At 32.6% G+C, this 18,753-nt stretch overlaps 2 protein-coding genes across 5 annotated transcripts in view; one reads left to right on the top strand and one right to left on the bottom strand.

The window, feature by feature from the left end:
• The window catches only part of PPM1H (protein phosphatase, Mg2+/Mn2+ dependent 1H), a 292,075-nt gene extending 276,622 nt beyond the window's left edge, over window positions 1-15,453 (top strand). The window contains exon 10 of the mRNA XM_016150766.2: window positions 15,210-15,453. Within this exon, the coding sequence (XP_016006252.1) occupies window positions 15,210-15,279 (70 nt within the window). The 3' untranslated portion in view covers window positions 15,280-15,453. The remainder of the gene's footprint in view (window positions 1-15,209) is intronic.
• MON2 (MON2 homolog, regulator of endosome-to-Golgi trafficking) overlaps window positions 1-18,753 on the bottom strand; it is a 96,578-nt gene that overhangs the window by 14,894 nt on the left and 62,931 nt on the right. For 3 of the 4 annotated variants that reach the window (XM_036237704.1, XM_016150759.2, XM_036237705.1), the window contains 5 exons: window positions 16,068-16,696; window positions 12,093-12,236; window positions 11,463-11,480; window positions 11,048-11,176; window positions 7,331-7,521 (listed from right to left, as the gene is read on the bottom strand). In XM_036237704.1, the coding sequence (XP_036093597.1) occupies window positions 7,331-7,521; window positions 11,048-11,176; window positions 11,463-11,480; window positions 12,093-12,236; window positions 16,068-16,696 (1,111 nt within the window). The remainder of the gene's footprint in view (window positions 1-7,330; window positions 7,522-11,047; window positions 11,177-11,462; window positions 11,481-12,092; window positions 12,237-16,067; window positions 16,697-18,753) is intronic. The other variant, XM_016150761.2, reaches the window with a different exon arrangement.

The following is an 18,753-nucleotide window of genomic DNA, read 5'->3' on the forward strand; positions in this document are numbered from 1 at the left end:
ACTGGTACTGATCCACAGCCTATTAGGAACTGGGCTGCACAACAGGAGGTGAGCAGAGAGCAAGCAAAGCATCATCTGTATTAGTAGCCACTCCCCAGTGCTAACATCATCACCTCAGCTCCACCTCAGACATTAGGCATTAGATTCTCATAGGAGCACTGGTTCCTGGTGACAAAAAGGCTGGGGACTGTTCTAGAGGACAAGTACCATGTTTTGGTACTCAAGAGGTTGGCTGAATGAATTCCTAATAGACAGTGTCTAACAGATTACAGCTCTTAGGTTTTTTCATCTTTGTGTTTTTCTTCTCTTCATTTAAACTATTTACTTATGATAGCCCTCAAAGATGTTCAAAGGCTTTCTTCTAATTGATTTTGGTTTTATTTGTATTTTATTTATAATTTTACTGCTTGCCAAAGGAAGCAACTTACAGACCAAACACAGTTGTGAAACGGTCTTGTTATTCTCAGCAACATTCCAAAATACCGCTGATGGACTTCAGTTACAGAACATGGTCTACTGTAGCATAAAATAAAATTTAAAATTTAACAGCTTGTGATTTCCAAATAATCAGTTACTTGGAAAACAAATACAGAAAAAAGAAAATATGCATGGTTTTAATTCTCTTAGTGAGCACTTAATTTTTAGTATCAACTAATGAATGAAAGCTTTCAATTTGAGCCTTAAAGTATTTTTTGGACTATGAAATGAAAAATAAACTGGCTTTATCCGTATAGCTGTTCAGTTTAAAACATTATGTGAAAATGTATACAGTCATGAACTTTTACAATTAGTCTTATCAATTTCTTCTTACAATTAAAGAAAATGATGCCTAGTAAGGGGAAATGACAAGATCAAGGTCAACAGAAAGTAGGTGGCGGAGTCAAGAGTAGGCCACATGTCTCCTTCTCAATATCGGGCTTGTTTCAACTACTCTATGTAGTAGGAGGCTTAAATCTGTAACCAGAATAACCACAACTTAGAACACTGATTCCCTGTTACTTGACAGCAGAACTCAGTACCTTTTTTTCTAGCCATTAAAAACTCCAAATTTAGATGTAAATTTCCTAGTCCCAGTTATTTAGAGTTTTGATCTTTTTAACTTTTAACTTTAAAACATGGCTGTCATGGGAAAGGACATGAATAATGTCAAGTTTCTCTTAAGGGAAAAAAATCACCATAATGAGGATAACAATGGTAGAAAGAATTTTAAAAGCACTTATATTACAGGCACTATTCTGAGTATTCATTTACTTTAAGTGATTTAATCCTCACAATACCCATAAGATAGGTAGCATTATTATTCCTATTGAACAGATGAAGGAAACCATTCAGTAAAAAGTAAAATAATCTGTCCAAAACAACACAAAGTACCGCCGAAATTTGAATCCAGGTAGTCTGGCTCCTGAGTCCGTGTTCTTACCCACTATGCTAGCTGCTTCTTAAACAATGTGATTTTTCAACATATCCAAAACACTTCTTTAATGTAAATAGGGCCTCAGTCAGGCAAAAGATTGTAATAAAATTATACTACAACTGCATTAATACAAAATTATATAAAATGTAAATTCTCTATTACTGGCCCTTTGATTCCACTGTCTACCTTCCTGCACAAAAAGTACTTCGTAAAACTGAATTTAATAAAATGAGAACAAAGTTTGGAAAATAAAGAATGTTCAACAAGAAAGTTGAGAATAAGGATGATGGTGGACTCGGTCACAGGAAAAGAAATTCTTAAAGAAGTTGTACTCATTGCAAAAATAATACAAAAACCAAAACTGATCTAAAAGCTTATTCCGAGGTGACATCAGCATTATGGTGAAATGAAATGATCCCTTTTTTTCTCCCATTTTATCTACAACTAGTGGGACATCTATAACTCAGCAAAGATTCCTGTGCTCGACACATTAGGATGCCTATGAGATCCACACATCTGTACATCTGAAGATAGGTGGACTGGAATGTACAGGGTAAGCAGAACTGAAGGAATGGCAGGGATGTTGCCTGTAACCCGGTTCCCCAACCATGGTGGCTGAGCCTGCAGCTCTAGGGAGCTCAGCAGAAGTAGCAGAGATGGGGCCACAACTCTAGCATACCCTATCAGAGCTTCAGCAGGGTGGGCGCCAGAGACACAAGGCCCCTCCTGCGGCTGTGGAAAGACCGCGTCACTAAAGCAGTGGTGCACATATCTCTGGTTACCTGGTTAAAGCAGTGCCAGTGGCCACAAGAAATCAAGTAGTAGCAATGGCAGGGTTTGGGACTCTGGCTCCCTGCCAGACATGGCCTGAGACCCAGACAACCTGGATGCATCAGGGGCATGGCCATCCCTGTAACACTAACAGTGATGCCTGTAACGGCAGGGAAACCCACAGATGCAGCAACAATGAAAACAACAAGGCACACCAGCAACCCCCAGAAGCACAAGCAGTGACAAAGAGGGCTCATTTGACACCTCTGGCAGAGAAGTTAGAATGTGGAAACTGCTGGCTCTCAAAAATAAGTAGAATTGATTCATGTAAGAGAAACCAAAAACTTGTGCTCTATCTCCACCTACTGGAAAACTAAAGAAAGGCCTCTAATTGTCAACTGCTGAATTATTAAAATTAAAGCTGTACCTAAAGAAGGCATTTGCTACTTTAAATGTACCAGCAGAAGAATATCCATAAAGCACCATGAATAATCATAGTAACACAGTATCACAAAAAGAAAATGACAATTCTTCTGAAACCAAACTCAAAGCCACAAAAGACTGTTATCTAAATAACAAAAGGTATAAATCTATAAACAACTCAGGTGGAAGAGGAGAGAGAACTGAGATTTTTTAAAAGTGAAAAAATCTATAAGGGCTATTCAAGTCCATTAGAAAAGGCAACAAAAGGATAATGGGTATCCCAGAAGGAAAAGAGAGGCAGAAGGAACAGAGAGCCTATTTAAAGAAATAATAGATGAGAACTTCCCAATCCTGGTGAAGGAGCTGGATATACTAGCCCAAGAAGCTAACAGAACACCTAATTATCTCAATGCAAAAAGATCTTCTCCAAGACACATTATATTAAAATTATCTTAAAGTCAATGATTAAAAAAAAAAAAGAATTCTTAAGGCAGCCAGGGGAAAGAAGATAGTAAACTATAAAGGAACCCCCATCACGCTATCATCAGATTTCTCAGCAGATACTCTATAGGCTAGGAGAGAGTGGAATGACATATTCAAAATAATGAAAGATAAAAAATATCAGACAAGAATAATACATCCAGCAAAGTTATCTTTTAGATAGGAAGAAGAAATAAAAGCTTTCCCAAACAGAGAAAAGCTGAAGGAGTTCACCACTTCAAAATCTGCCTTACAAGAAATGTTTAAAGGAGCAGTTCTACTGGACATGAAAAGGTAAAAGTATACAAAACTTTGAGCAGGGTGACAGACGGACAGAATCAGAAAATTGCAACTCTATTACAGACTAGAGATACTGAATTATAGCATAAAAGTTAAAGGAAAAAGAGCATTAAAATAACAATAGCTACTTTAATTTGGTAGCTGAACATACAACATAAAAAAAGGATTATTAGTGACAATTAAAAAAGGAGGGAGAGGAAGGAAAGAACAAATCTTGTAGAGAAAAATGAATATAACATGCTAGCAGAAGAAAAAAGACTTTTATCTTCTTTTTATATGAAGCTCATTCATGGTAAACACAGGACAAAAATCACATCATAATCAAGTGGGGTTTATTCCAGGGAAGCAAGGATGGTTCAACATCTGCAAATCAATCAACATGATATACCACATTAACAAGATGAAAGATAAAAATCATATGATCATCTCAATAGCTCCAGAAAAAGCATCTCACAAGATTCAACTTTCCTTTATGATAAAAACTTTCAATAAAATAGGTATAGAAGGAAAGTACTTCAACATGATAAAGGGTAAATGTGACAAACCCACAGCTAATAGCATAGCAATGGTGAAAAACTGAAAGCTTTTTTTTAAGACCAAGAATAAGACAAAGATGCCTATTTTTGCCACTTTTGTTCAGCATAGTATTGAAAAGTCCTAGCCAGAGCAAATAGGCAAGAAAAGGAAATAAAAGCATCAAAATTGGAAAGGAAGAAGTAAAAATGTCACTCTTTGTGGATGATATGGTTTTATACATAGAAAACTCTAAAGACTCCACCAAAGACTATTAGGAACAGTAAAGTTATGGAGCATAAAATCAATATATAAAAATCTGTTGTTTCTATACACTCATAACAAACTATCAGAGAAAGAGAAATCAAGAAAAGAATCTCATTTACAATTGTAACAAAAAATACAATATCTAAATTTAACAAAGTAGGTGAAAGACCTGTACCCTGAAAACTGTAAGACACTGATGAAAGAAACTGAAGAAACAAAGAAATGAAAAGATATTCCATGCTCAGGAAGAACTGACAATGTTAAAATGTCCGTATCACCCAAAAGCAATTTATAGATGCAGTGAAATCCTTATCAAAACCTCAGTGGCATTTTTCACAGAAATAGAACAAAAGAACATTCTCGAATTTGTATGGAACCACAAAAGACCTCAAATAACCGAGGCAATGCTGAGAAAAATGAACAAAACCAAAGTATCACACTACCTAATTTCAAACTATACTACAAAGCTAGAGTAATCCAAACAGCATGGTATCGACAGAAAAAAGGACACACAAGCCAATGGAAAAAAAATTCAGAGCCCAAGAATAAACCACACATACACAGACAACTAATTTACAACAAAGAGGCCAAGAACTGACAGTAGAGAAAGTCTCTTCATTAAATGGTGCTGGAAAAACTGAACATCCATGTGTAAAAGAATGAAACTAGACCACAACCTTACACCATACAGAGAAATTAACTCAAGATGGTTTAAAGACTCGATATAAGACTTGAAACCATGAGATAAATAGAAGACAACATTGTCCCTAAGCTCCTGGAGATCAGTAAGCAACATTTTGGTGGATTTGACCTTAAGAGCACGGGAAACAAAAACAAAAACAAAATGAGACAACATTGAACTAAAAAGCTTCTGCACAGCAAAGGAAACCATCAACAAAATGAAAAGGCAACCAACTGAATAGAAGATATTTTTTAAATGGTATTTCTGATAAGGAGCTAACATCCAAAAATATATCATGATCTCGCATGACTCAAAAAAAAATTTTTTTTTAAATACACAGAAGCTCTGGATAGACATTTTCCAAAGAAGACATACATATGGCCAACAGGTATATGAAAAGATGTTCGACATCACTAATAATTAGGGAAAGCAAATCAAAGATACAATGAGACATCACCTCATACCTGTTAAAATGGCTATTATCAAAAAGACAAGAAATAACAAGTGTTGCAGAGGATATGGAAAAAAAGGAACCCTCACACATTGTTCGTGGGACTGTAAATTGGTGCAGCCACTATGGAAAACAGTATGGAGGTTCCTCAAAAAATTAGGACTAGCACTACTATATGACCCAGCTATTCTACTTGTGGGTATTTGTCTGAAAAATAATGGAAACACAAATTTGAAAAGATACAGGCACCCATATTTACAATAGGCCAGATCTAGAAATAACCTGCATCCATTGATGGATGATTGGATAAAGAAAATTTGGTGTCTGTAAATACACAATGGAATACTATTCAGCCATAAAAAAGATAAAATATTGCCATTTGTGACAATATGGATGGACTTGAGGGTATTATGCTAAGTAAAATAAGTCAGAAAAAGACAAAAATTATATGATTTCACTCATACGTGGAGTATAAAGAAAAAAGAAACGAACAAACAATAAAAGTAAATTCATAGATAAGGACGACAGATTGATGGTTATTAGAGGGGAAGGAAGGTGGGGGGAGAACAAAATGTAAAAAGGGTCAAATGTATGGTTACAGATGGAAACTATACTTTTGGTGATGAGCATGCTATAGGATATACACATATCAAATTATAATGCTGTACACCTGAAACTTATATATAATGTTATAAACCAATGTTACCTCTATTTTTTTTAAAAAAAGCTTATTCAATTTTTTAATAGAGCAATATTAAAAAAATTGTGCTAATGTAGGTATTTTTCTCAAAGTATATCAAATGCATAATTTAAATGGTTTCAAACTAATTTAAATGATTACATAGCAGTGCACTGTATGTTTACATTTATAGTTTTAAAAAGTGATTAATGGATATAAAAATAGAAATTTTTTGTTGTCACAGAATTTTATTACCATAGAACAAAAGAAAATTAAGTTGTAGTGCTAAAGACTAGCTGGCTATCACAGCTATTACAGGTAAGTCCATCATTAGTAAAATGTCACATTTTAGATCAGTGCTGACCAAAGGAACTTTCTGTGATGATAGAAATGTTCCAAAATCTGCGCAGTCCAGCATGACAGCCACTAGCCACACATGTCAATGAGAATTTGAAATCTGGCTAGTGAGACTAAAGAACTGAATTTTTAATTTTACTTAAAATTACCTGCAACCAGTGACCACTGTATTGGATAGTATTGCTCTAGATGGACCACAGCAGATTTCTCATTCAAAAAATTTAGTCTGTATTCCAATTATTATATTCTCACTTAGTGAGGAATCAAAATAACATCCTTAACCTATGCCCTCAGTTGGATTTCATACAATGAAAATTCCATTTTTCTTTGCCAAACCTCAACATCCTTTTTTAAAACCACATTTACATAACTATTATTTCAGTACATTATAATAATTGTTGTATTTTATTATTAATTATTGGTGTTAATCTCTTACTGTACCTAACTTGTAAATTTTTATCACAGGTATGTATGTATAGGAAAAAAGTGTAGTATATACCACCTGTGCTTTCGGGAATCTAGCTGGGGGTTTTAGACTATATCCCCGTGGAGAAGGGGGGACTACTATACTTCCATTTTTTATTTTTTGATGAATTTCCAAACCTAAACACCTTAAAGAGCCAATCATTATTACCCTGATCCTATCTATTCTAACAGAACATTGATTTCTGAAATTGTTTTACTCTTGTAATACAAATAACTATCCAGTTTAAAAAACAGACCTTCTTAGCTTCATCAAGTTAAAACCATTCATATAGTGATTCCTATCTGACAAGCAAAACCACTAAACACAGAGTAAAAATCTCCCTTGTTCGCATGTGATATATCCAACAGATAAATGCCTACTGCAGTTGTGCTTTGTATACAATCCAGTAATCTTAATAATCAATTACTTTGTTAATAAATAATTAGAAATACTGTTTTTAAAGCAATTACAGGTATAAATTGCAATTCTTGAAAGACTGTCCTAATTGCAAAAATAAATGAGCTGACCTTTTAGTAAAGAGAAAGTCTTCAAAAGTGTTGGCTAGTTCTGGCCACATACTGTCAAATTTTCCAGAAGAAGCATGCTGCCGGGCAACAGGTAGCCCAATAGAAAGAACTTTGAGGAGAGAAGATACTGCTAGTTTCCATGTGCTTTCAGAAGGGCAGGAATACTTCAAACTGAGAGGAACTCTAAGGGTCTGTTAAAATAAAGAAAGTTTAAAGTAAGTATTAATCAAAACATATAAACACCATTTTAAATTTTTTTTTAAAAAAGGACAGCAAAGAGAAAAAAAATAATACCATACGCGTTTTTATCGAAAAAAGGATGTTATTTTCTAGAAAGACCAATTCTCAGTCACTGTCCTCAAATCCTACTGCCTAGAAAGATATACTTTAAAACACTATCTCCATTTTATAAGCAATGACCCCAAATAAATAACCTTTTTGAACTTCAGTTTCTCATCATAAAAGATAGGGATGTTATTGAAAAGTTAAGAGTAACAGTAGGAAACTTACAACTTTGTAGCTTCTCTTAGCTTAAAGTTATGGAATTAAAACATTCTGCCATAGTTTTTCTAGCAGAAAATAATTTGACTGATGGAATTCTTCCATCCAAGAAAGACCAATACTGCTTACATTTTTCCACTAATGGTTAGGGGAGAATAAATGTAGCTTAAGCATCATTAATTTGAAGTCTCATGTTTTATCTCTAAAGTTCAGTGAATTTTGTTTCACTTTAACATTTTAATATACCTTTTCCAAATGTTTCAGTAAACCTGAAAATTCAAAAAGATGGTTTATCTTTAACGCTTGAGGATACAGTAGTAGAGCATCTGAGCTATCGTGACTAAGATGTTGAGACCTACTTTTTAATTGATCGACTTTTGAGACAGGTTATTGTTAACCACTGAAGAACTAATTTGGTGATTCAGAATGGATTTCCCTGGTCATAAGCCTATGCAGCAACTAGAAGACTGGACTCATCAAACTATCACAGAGAGTTATCCTAGAGTATCATCAATTAATAGTACCCCTGTACTATCAGCTAATTTGAATTAGACTGAAAATTCTGCTTTTATATAACAATTCTAGTCAGGGAAAGATAAAAGAGTAAAGAGATAAATTTTCATACTTTAATGTTATGGAGTGAATATAAAACCCAATTTCAACATCCTCCACACAAATTATTACTGAGTACTCATAAAGTATACATATAAACCATTATATATCAGCATGAAATGGACCTCCACAAACAGATGATTAGCTTATCCAGAATCTATTTATCCCTTTCCCCTTCACATTGCTTTGGGGAAGCTGACTCCATTTCCAATTGGGAATTAGGGTAAGGAGATGATTAGCTTATTAAACCAATCTACTCCATTTCCCTGGCTACAATCACTGGTTTAAAATTAGACATGGAACTAAAGCTAGTCCACTTAAGGTTAATTTAAGGAAATTAATACTAATGTAATAGAAGTGCACACACACTGGACATATAATCCTTTTTTTAGCCAAAACTATAAGAAGAAAAACACAGTGAAGATGCAGTCAATCTTAGCAAGGAGGCCACAGAGAAAAAAATTGGGGTTTCAGTGATACTGCTGAATCGCTGAATCAACCAAGCCTAAAGCTTGCTTCCATCTCTGAATTTTCCAACAAAGCACACCAATAAATCCTTTTTATTGTTAAAGCTAGTCAGATCCTAAATGTACGTCATTTGCAAGCAAAGAACACTAAATTATACAAGGGCCACTGTTCTAAGTTAACATTTCATAACTCAAGGTTAATATTTTAGTAAAATCAAGGAAATGTTAAACACAGCAGATCTATTCAATTTATACATTTTATTTTTTAAAATATTTAACCAATTAATACAGGGATTTGAATATAGTGAATACTCAGTAAATGTCTGTGGAACTGGGAAATTCATTTCCTGCTGTCACAAAGCTCACTTTTAGAGAAAGGAAGAGCCTTGTCCAATTAATGACAATACAGTGTAGTAAGTGGCATAAACAAAGTATTTGGGAGTACAGAAAGGAATATTTAATCCCCTTAAAAATACAAACTGATTCATGTAACTCTTCAATGTTGATCCTTCAAATAGTTAAAGAATAAAGTCTGATTCTTTATGAATAAAACCTATAGCTACCTTTCGAGACTTATTCTAGTCTGTCACCTCCCTAAACAGGATTCCTCGACATTGGTTTAAAATATACCATGATATTTTATGCTGCTTAGTTTACCGAAAAATACCTCTTTCTCTCTTTTTATCTACTAAACTCTATTACTCCTTTAAGTGTCACTTCTGTTAATCCTTGTCAAAATCTCCTAGATGGTTTAGTTACTTCATTTTCTATGGGAGGAACTTTTTATTCAGCAGACTACTTAGAAAGTACTAGTATATTTATCTCAATTGATTCTCTTTTTAGTTAAGACATGTAAGTGGTATTGGTATTATACTTCTTTTACAGATAAGGAACACTCTCAGACCAGTTTATTTCCCCCAAATCATAAACAGCAAATAAATTGCAGTACACTATTCTAAGCCAGGTCTATATGAATGCAAAGGTGCCTCCACAGTGAGGCTGTCACTTAGCACTTAACATACCATGTTATTATTTGTTATCTTTCTATATTCCCTACACTGAATTATGAAATGTAAGAATTAATCTTATTCATTTTTAATCCTTACTATTTAGTTAATACCTGGTAACAGAGATGATTAAAAATATTTTCAATAAATGAGGAGACAGAGGACAGCTGTGATGGTGTGAGTGGTGAGGGGCAGAAAGAAGTACAACAAAAGTCAATGGAAGAAAGTTTTAAGACAAGGGCAGTACCATGTTATAGGGAAGATAAAGAATTAGAAAACAGCTTAGGACTTGAAGATTTAGTCTTCTGTAACTTTAAGTAAGTAGCTTCTGTAATAAGTAAGCCAGCATGCAATAGGTCAAGAATGACTGGTGGCTGTGAAGGCCACAAGCTATTTAATGGAGTTTAGAAGTAAAGTTGAAAAAAGATGGCAATTTGAGTAGAAAGTAAATTGAGAGACAGTTCTTCTTTAAAAGGCTTATTCATCTTTTTAGAATGAAGTATAAGAGGTTGAAAGAAAAATGAAGGAAGGAATCAGCAACAAAGAAAGGTGGGACGAGGAAAGGATGGGCACAAAGAAAGGAACAGAGAAAGGCCTTCTTCCTTGAGGAAAGACTCTTCATATTGGCCTGTGTTTGTTCAGTATATACAAGATATGTGTTAGGAGAAGAGCAAAGCTTAAGTTTGTCCTTCAAAATAGAGAAAAAAAAGAAAGACGTTTTGGAGGAAGGGGATACAGTCAACAGAGATGAATTTTAAAAATGACTATAGGTAGACATTACACATGATCAGTTAAATCAATGGGCTGTGTTGTGAATTTCTCCCTGAATGCTCATCAACCTCAAAGTATGAGAGGTACTATCCTAAGGATCTTCAATGACTTAAGAATTGTAAAACATATAATGCATACTTACTTTACAATATTTTTCATTAAAAAAAGGTTCTCATACTTTAGAAAAACAGCCTTCTAAAAAAATGGCTACCCAAGAATGTTGGAAGAAAGTCACTATTATAAATAATAATATATTTTCCACTTATCTCAAGATGATAATATATTATTACTTAAACAGTAATTTCAATAACACTGTCATCATCAAATGAAAGTATAGAAATGTTTTTAAAAAGAGATACCTTAATAATATTCTGGAGCACTTTCTCATTCACCACCGCTTTGTGACAGGCTGTTTTTTGGTATAAATCCACAACTACTTCTAAAGACCTTTCAGCAAACGGTACATAATTCAAGGCTACCCATTCCGCCTAGAAAGTAATATTTTTCACATGAAGTTAAAAGTACATGAGATTAAAGGAAATCATATTGTTTTCGAAGAGAAAGCTTCTTTGTCTTAAAATTCAGGCCTTGGTTTTGGGTCAGATTATATTACATGCAAAGTTTTCAATGAGATATGTATTTCATGAAATAATTTTCAGCCAGGCAAAAGTTAAAGCTACTGGGAAAAGCAATAGAGCATTCTAACAAGAACTGGGAAAGATGTACTTTATTTGTTGCCAATAGGTTAGGACAATTTTAGGAAATTTAACTCACCGGTGCAAATAGTTGGATCTATTGTGATTCCATTGTGTTGCAAGACAAATAGAATGAGAAAAGTTAATACACATTAAAACTACTTTTAGGACTATGTAAAATTATAATTTTTATGTTGTGTGAACAAAATCGACATGTGCATGCATTCAGAAATTTACTTTCCCCTAATCCAAAACAAAGTTACAATTTGCCAATTATGGCTATAAAATTCTTTTATGAAAAATCCAACTAAATTTCACACCAGTAGTAGACAATTTCTTATTTAGTATACATTGATATCTTCATTTTGCATTGCACATATCCAAGATAAGGTTTAGGAATTTAGAAGCCATTTTGTAGTGGGATGGGGCAGCCAAGAAAGGAATGTTGAAGAAAGATGTACTATAGAGTAACATGAAAGGCCAAACATCCTAGAGAACCACTTTGGAAACAAAAATCATAAATAAGAAAAAAAGAAACACAGAAAAGATTTTCCAAGTAGTATTTCTTTTCAGCTTAAACTGTTTACAGACATATGAAAGTCTATTTGTGAATGAAAAATTTCTTAATCAGAGTGCCTCTTAAGTGAAACTGACTTGTATTTATAAGCCATGAAATCTTAAAGAGTAAATGTAATTTAGAGTAAATTACCTGATTATATTTTGCATTTGCAATGTGCTTTGTTTCCAGCTGTCCATACTGTGGAGGTTTACAGGAAAATTCTACAAATGCCAATAACTGGTCAAATATAGCTGGATACATTATCTGCATGTTTTCTGGACCTACGCAGATAGCCTATAAAAGCAAAATAAAGAGTAGACTGCATAATCTGAACTCCATTAAGTTCTTTACTGTTATGCACATTTGTTTAAATAAAGACCCTTGAAGACTGTCTATTTTACCTAAGTATTATACAATCTTTTATAAGCCTTCAAGAATATTTAAGCTATTTTAAACTATTATTGAATAAAGTATAGGCTAAATGTATTAATCAACTAAAACATGTTAATAAAAAGTGATTTATTACTTAACATGCTGGAAAAAGGGCAAGCACTTAAAGAGAAGTCCCAGGCAGTCCTGAGGTTCTATGATTTGATCATTTGTTCAGTAATACAGTCATCAAACCATTGAGAATGCTTCACTGATCAAGATGATATTGAGTTCTATCTAAGGGGTCAGATCAGTTCATTGAAGACACAGCTGATTTCTGCACCACACTTGGTCCACTTACTTTAACAAATAATCATGTGCATTACAATTGGGAAAACAAATCATATAAAAATCTGTTTCTAAAAGAAGTGCATATATTAATTTTTAACAGGGTAATCTATATTTAATAATATCTAATGTATCTGAATATATACATTTGATTTTTTAAAAAGAAAGTTAAAATATCTTAATAGAAATTAAACTCATTGCTACAAATAATTTAACGAAACAGAATAAAATGCACATCCTACCATCACAAATTTTAATTACCAATTCAAGTATGTCAAAAGTACTTAAAATACATCTTATTTTTTTCTAGCCACAAATGTATCTTCTCATCCTTTCATATTTTCTTGTTTTAGTGTTTATTTTTCTCTGTGGGAAAAATATTTAATGATATTTTTTATAGAATGTCTAAAATATACTGTTCTCTACACAACAAAAACCATGATTACCTACACTTTAGTTACCCTCAAAATACTAAAATAAATTTTTAAGGAATTTCTTTTAAAAGATGTTTACAATATTTATATTTTTTTGCTATTCATGGCTTTTTTAACCTGTCATATAATAATTAGATTAGTTTTATTTTCCCTCAAAGACAACATAGCCATTTAGCTGTAACTGAAATTTTAGATAAAACTATCCTGAGATAGAAAGTGGATAATCAAAGTGCTGCCCATATCTAAATAAGATCATCATATAATTATAATGTTAAAAAAGAGTAAAGATCTCTAACCCCATCTTTCAATATTTATGTTTTTTTTTTTTTGCCAGAAGTATTGAATGGAGAACTTGAATGGTATACAGCCTAAAAAATTCTCTCTACTGACTAGTTTCTAATAGCTTCATCCTTTTTATTAACATCTTGCTGAGTCTTAAATCTTAGAAGTAGAGAAGTAATAATTACTGTGGAAAAGAGACAATTATCCTAAATGAATTGTTTTATTTTCAATAACTGAAAAAAAAAAAAGCTGTGTAAAACTAAGTATCGCAACTCCTCTGAAAATATCTTAGGACCAAATAATGGCTTTGACTACATATGTTGATTTTTGTAGTCCTTTACAAAAAGAAAACATAGTGTTATAGATTATAGGGATCATGAAATGCAAAATACAGTCAACTTTTTTTTTTTTACAACAAATTCCATCTAAGAAGAAGTTATTATTGGCTTTTCTTCCATATTCTGAAGTCTGTATATCAAAAGAACCTATTGTATGAACTTGATAACAAATTTTAGTCCAAAAGCTGAAACTCAATAAGCAATCTGAATAATACTTCCTAACAGTTCTTGAAAACTATGTGAAAACAAGAAAACAAACTGGATGTCTAGTTTGGTTCAAGGTTTCTCTCATTAAATCATTTAACAATAATTCACATTCAGTGCCTATCATGTACTAAGGTCTTTGCTAAAGAACTTGATGATAAAGATAGTAACAGCTAACATTTACTGAATGTTTAACTGTGCCAAGCACTAAATATCTTAAAAATATTAACCCACTGAATAGAAAAAAAGTTGTAGACTTATTATTTTCATTTTATAGATGAAGTACAGATTCAGACATTTGGCCCTATTAATTAGAAGACAGGGCTTTATTGCACAATTCCAAGGGCACCATTCACAATGTGATGATTTTCCTTAAGTACCGCTCCAGCAGCTGTGACGATGAGGCAGATAGAGTATCTAGCCATCTGACTTTAGGAAGTGTAGCAATAAATAAGACATATGCAGTCTCCTGATCACAGAACTTAGGAAAAGTAGACAATCAAACTCTCAAATCTCCCATGTATGACAAAATATCTCAGTAAAAGAAAAAAAAATCAATTAACATACATAACTAAGTCAGTTTTTCCTTTAGGAAGGAAAATAGCTTTTAATCAATAAAATACTTTGCTGGATAGCTTATTAGTTTAAGGATAAAGTCCAAAGTAAATTTTGTCCTAAAGCTAAAAAAGTATCCAACATCTATGGGAGAAAATACCAAACACTCTTACAGATAATGAAAATGTTAATTTTTCTCTGTTAGGAAGTATTAAAGACCCCATGTTTATATCACTTTCAAGTATTATGAAATATCATTTAGATAATTATATAATAGACGATACAGTTTATTAATAATGCAAAATATCAATTTGATATAAATGAACAATAAACTTTAAGTTTCAAGTTGAAGGTATTGTTGTTTTCAAACTATAGGGGTTTTTTTTTTAATTATATACTTTTTTTTCTTTGAAAAGTATTTTTGGCATTTGTCGTTTCTTCTTTATTATCCTCTACACATATATAAAAGCTTGAATTAAACATTTGAATGAGAATTCTGGATTATAGGCATCCCACAGGCCTGTGGCTTCTCTCTTCTGAGAGAATAACTTTTCCATTCCCTCCAGGGCAGTCTGTAAGCAATTTACGAGCACGGTCAACCAAGGGGAAAAAGTAATTATTGAGAGGCTACTGTTTTTACCCCAATGAAATTAAAAACAGCTATTTTGATTTCAACTGTAGAAAACTGATAATCTCTACAATAAATTTTTTTAAATGCAGGTTTTCTTAAATTTTAGGTTTCTACACTATGTTTCCCTGTGCAATGAGACGAAGGTTAAAGAGATTAAGGAATTACTCATCAGCTAGACTCCCTCCAGAGGTAATTAAGAAACCTCCATTCTTACTGTGAAAGTTTTCATGATTCCAGTTGGATATAATGCAATCATTTAATTAGAAAACACAATTTATAGTATACAAATGGCTACTGATCACACATGTGCAATCAAGATCTAATTACCTTCTAATTTTGTTAGAACATCGTAGCTACTTTGTTAGAATTGCTGGCTCTTCAGTTGGCACTTTGTTGTTTAGCATCTTGGTTGTTGTGAATTGCATTAACAATTACATTTACAGTTTAAAAGAATTCTTTGATTTTGTTTACTAATTGGAATTTGCTCAATAATTTTTAGGTCTATTTTAATAATTTATTGCAGTAACAAAACACACATAGGTAAAAATATATCTACCTATTTCTGTGAGAAATATTTTATAAATTTATTACTTTTTTTAAATATAGGTTTCTAAAAACTTCAAAGCTAAATTTAAATAGATGGAAAAATATATAATTCATTGCTTATTAATTTTCTAACTAGATAAGTACTTTACTAAAGTTGTTATTCCAAAAAGTACATCCTCTTGTGAAGAGATCCACAAACTAAAACCGCCTGTAACTAGAAACAAGATGCAGGCAGTTTCTTAAAGACTCTCAAAACAAATATGAATTATCTTCTATAAAATAATAGAAATCCACAAGTTTTTAAAATAACTAGATCTTTACATTCCTAAATTTATCCCAAAAAGTCTATATAGCAATGTAAAAAACTTCCAGAGAACCATATGTAATATTGCTTAGACGGCAACTAAAATTCTATTACCTTTTGGAGAACATCTAAAGCTGTAAGTACAGCTTCCTGTAAACTTGTCAAAACTGCTTCAGTGTAAGATGGAAGAATGAAAGGGGATGCATCTGAACTTATTGGAACTGAAACAGCACTGTGCAATATGACTCCCAACTTTTCCAAGTCATCCATGTTGAAACCAGTTTTTATGTGTTGGTAGAGAGCTGGAAATATCTGAATTAAAGCTGTAAGAAAAGGCTGGCTGGGAATGAAAGTCAGTTTATCAAAAGTAATAGGAGGCTTAGTGCTTTCAGATCCAATTCTATACCAGGTATTCCATGCAGCCCACCAGAGATTCAAATCTTCAAGCTCATCAGTAACTATGGGTGGTTCACAACTACTGTATCTTCCAAGTCTTTCTCCAATGGAATCTGTTCTGACAAATGGCCTACTCAGGCCGGGGCCTGATATGGACCCTAAAAGGACAGGCACAGGTACGTTAACTGCAGGTGGTGTCTCAGGCTTATCTGAGTCTCTGACAGGGGACACAATCTGTAAAATTTCCTGGAAGCTTTTCAGTGCAGCCAAAGATACTTCGTTGTTTTTGCTCAGTGCTGCTGACTGTATATGGTCAAGAAGAACATCCCATGCTCTTGAAAAGTCTCCTATATTAGGAAGAAAAACAAAATCACCATAAAAGTGATTGAATTTTCTCTATTAAACGCTTTACATTTTATTTGCTTTATTTTTCTGCTTAAATTCCTATGAAACTAGAAAACATTTGCTTAAGTACTAAGGTACTAACAATGTGAATTAAAATCCTTACGACCTGAAAATCCAGGGAATTTTTTTTTTAGGTAAAGGAAGAAAGGGCACCAAGAAGAAGATAATGGGTATATCAAACAAAGTTTTGGCCTTAAATACAAAACTATAAATGTCAGTTTTCATATTTATACTACTTCCTAGTACTTCTGCCTAAGGAGAACCGAATAAAAACGTAAGAAGATGAAAACAAAAGCTTTTTAGCAACATCTTTGATCTATCTACTTTTACTAACAATAAAGATGTTATCATTCTTAAGCATACTGGAAAAGTTACAAGTTATAACAGTATGATACATGTTTTTATAGGTCTAAATGTTTAAAATAAACCGTACGTCATACTCCATTAAATCTTCACTTTACACTTTAGTTTTCATATTTAAATAATTTATACTTGCAGAACTTCCTTAAACATTTTCCCCCAGAACAATCAGTGAGTTACCAGTAGAAAATGCACCATAAAGAACAGACTGTCCTTTTATAATAAGTCTAAATTTATTTCTCTCCTATGAAACTGAGTTTGGTGATCCATCGTCAGTAGAGCATGGGCTGAATAGTAGTTGCTGGTTTCCATGGATCAATTCAATCTCTTGCTCTACCTCTATGAACAACTAAACACATTTTTAATGAAGCTTTCTATAGTCTGGTGTACTTTGTTTCTATGAAGCCCAGCAAAAATGACCTTGTTCCTACAGCAATCTAGCCCAATGGCTATTTGTTAATAGCCATTTTTATTCTAATAGTCACTTTATTACCTATACTTGCATTTAAATAATGTAAAAAATCAGAGAAACTGACATTTTCCAAAGGATGATAACTAAGTAGGTTATGAAACATATAAACAGTTGAAGTTTAAAGACTTCCATTTTGAAAAGGCTATAAATGACTTGATTTTTTTAAGGTATAAAACCATATCCCTGAAGGAGCATTCAGTTAATAGGAAAGCTGGAAGTAGGTCTGGTATGAAACAATAAGCGCTACTATGCCTACACAGGACAAACTATAACACCTTCCCAGTTACATGCCTCTTCTTTTCCATATTCTTTTTTAATTAAAAATTGCAATATAATTTACATACAATAAAAACACAGACTTGTTTCAGTAAACTGTTCTAAGAGTTTTGACAAATTACTTTTAAAACTATCAAAACAGCTAAACAAAAACACTTCTGCTTGCTGACAACCCAATTTAAAAGTCAGATGAAACACTACATTTACCAATTAGAATGGTGACCTATTATCAGATTTAGAATATCTATGCCATTGAGGGGAAAAAAAAACCCTACAATTCCCCTCTTAATATATTCTATGTCTAGGAAGAAGTCATCTTTCTAAAAGTCTAGGTATAATTACACATTACACAAAATATCAACCTCATTCTAAAATAATAAAAACCAGTTTTTAGCTTTCAAGTTATAAAGAATTATTCATGTGACACAAATTGCCTTACGTTTTCATTTTAAAAAATTTAAGTCTGTATCTGTTAGTTCTTAGCTTTTTAAAAAAGTAACTCTGTAGTGCAGATGGGTGCTAGATTAATTGGGGGAGGTCAATTCATGGATTGTATAAATGTCTAACTTTTTTAAACTTAAGAAATAAAGAAATAAAAATCGATGTAAAAAGTAACTCATGGAGATATTAAAAATAATGCTTATTTTGTCAAACCTCAGCACATATACATTTAAAATCTAAACATTTTATTGTGTACATAAATTTTACATGGAAACAAATTAAGATTAAATATATATATTAAAATTAAGGCATAAAGTGCAAAATGGATCAAACACTACAAATTATTCTTGAAAAAAATGGAAAAAATTCACATGAACACCACACAAAAATACCTATGAAGAGTAAATATGCATATACTTTAACAAAAACAGTAAAACAAAGCCAAACATA

The sequence above is a fragment of the Rousettus aegyptiacus genome, unplaced genomic scaffold (assembly GCF_014176215.1).
Source record: "Rousettus aegyptiacus isolate mRouAeg1 unplaced genomic scaffold, mRouAeg1.p scaffold_m13_p_2, whole genome shotgun sequence".
NCBI classification, from domain to species: Eukaryota; Metazoa; Chordata; class Mammalia; order Chiroptera; family Pteropodidae; genus Rousettus; species Rousettus aegyptiacus.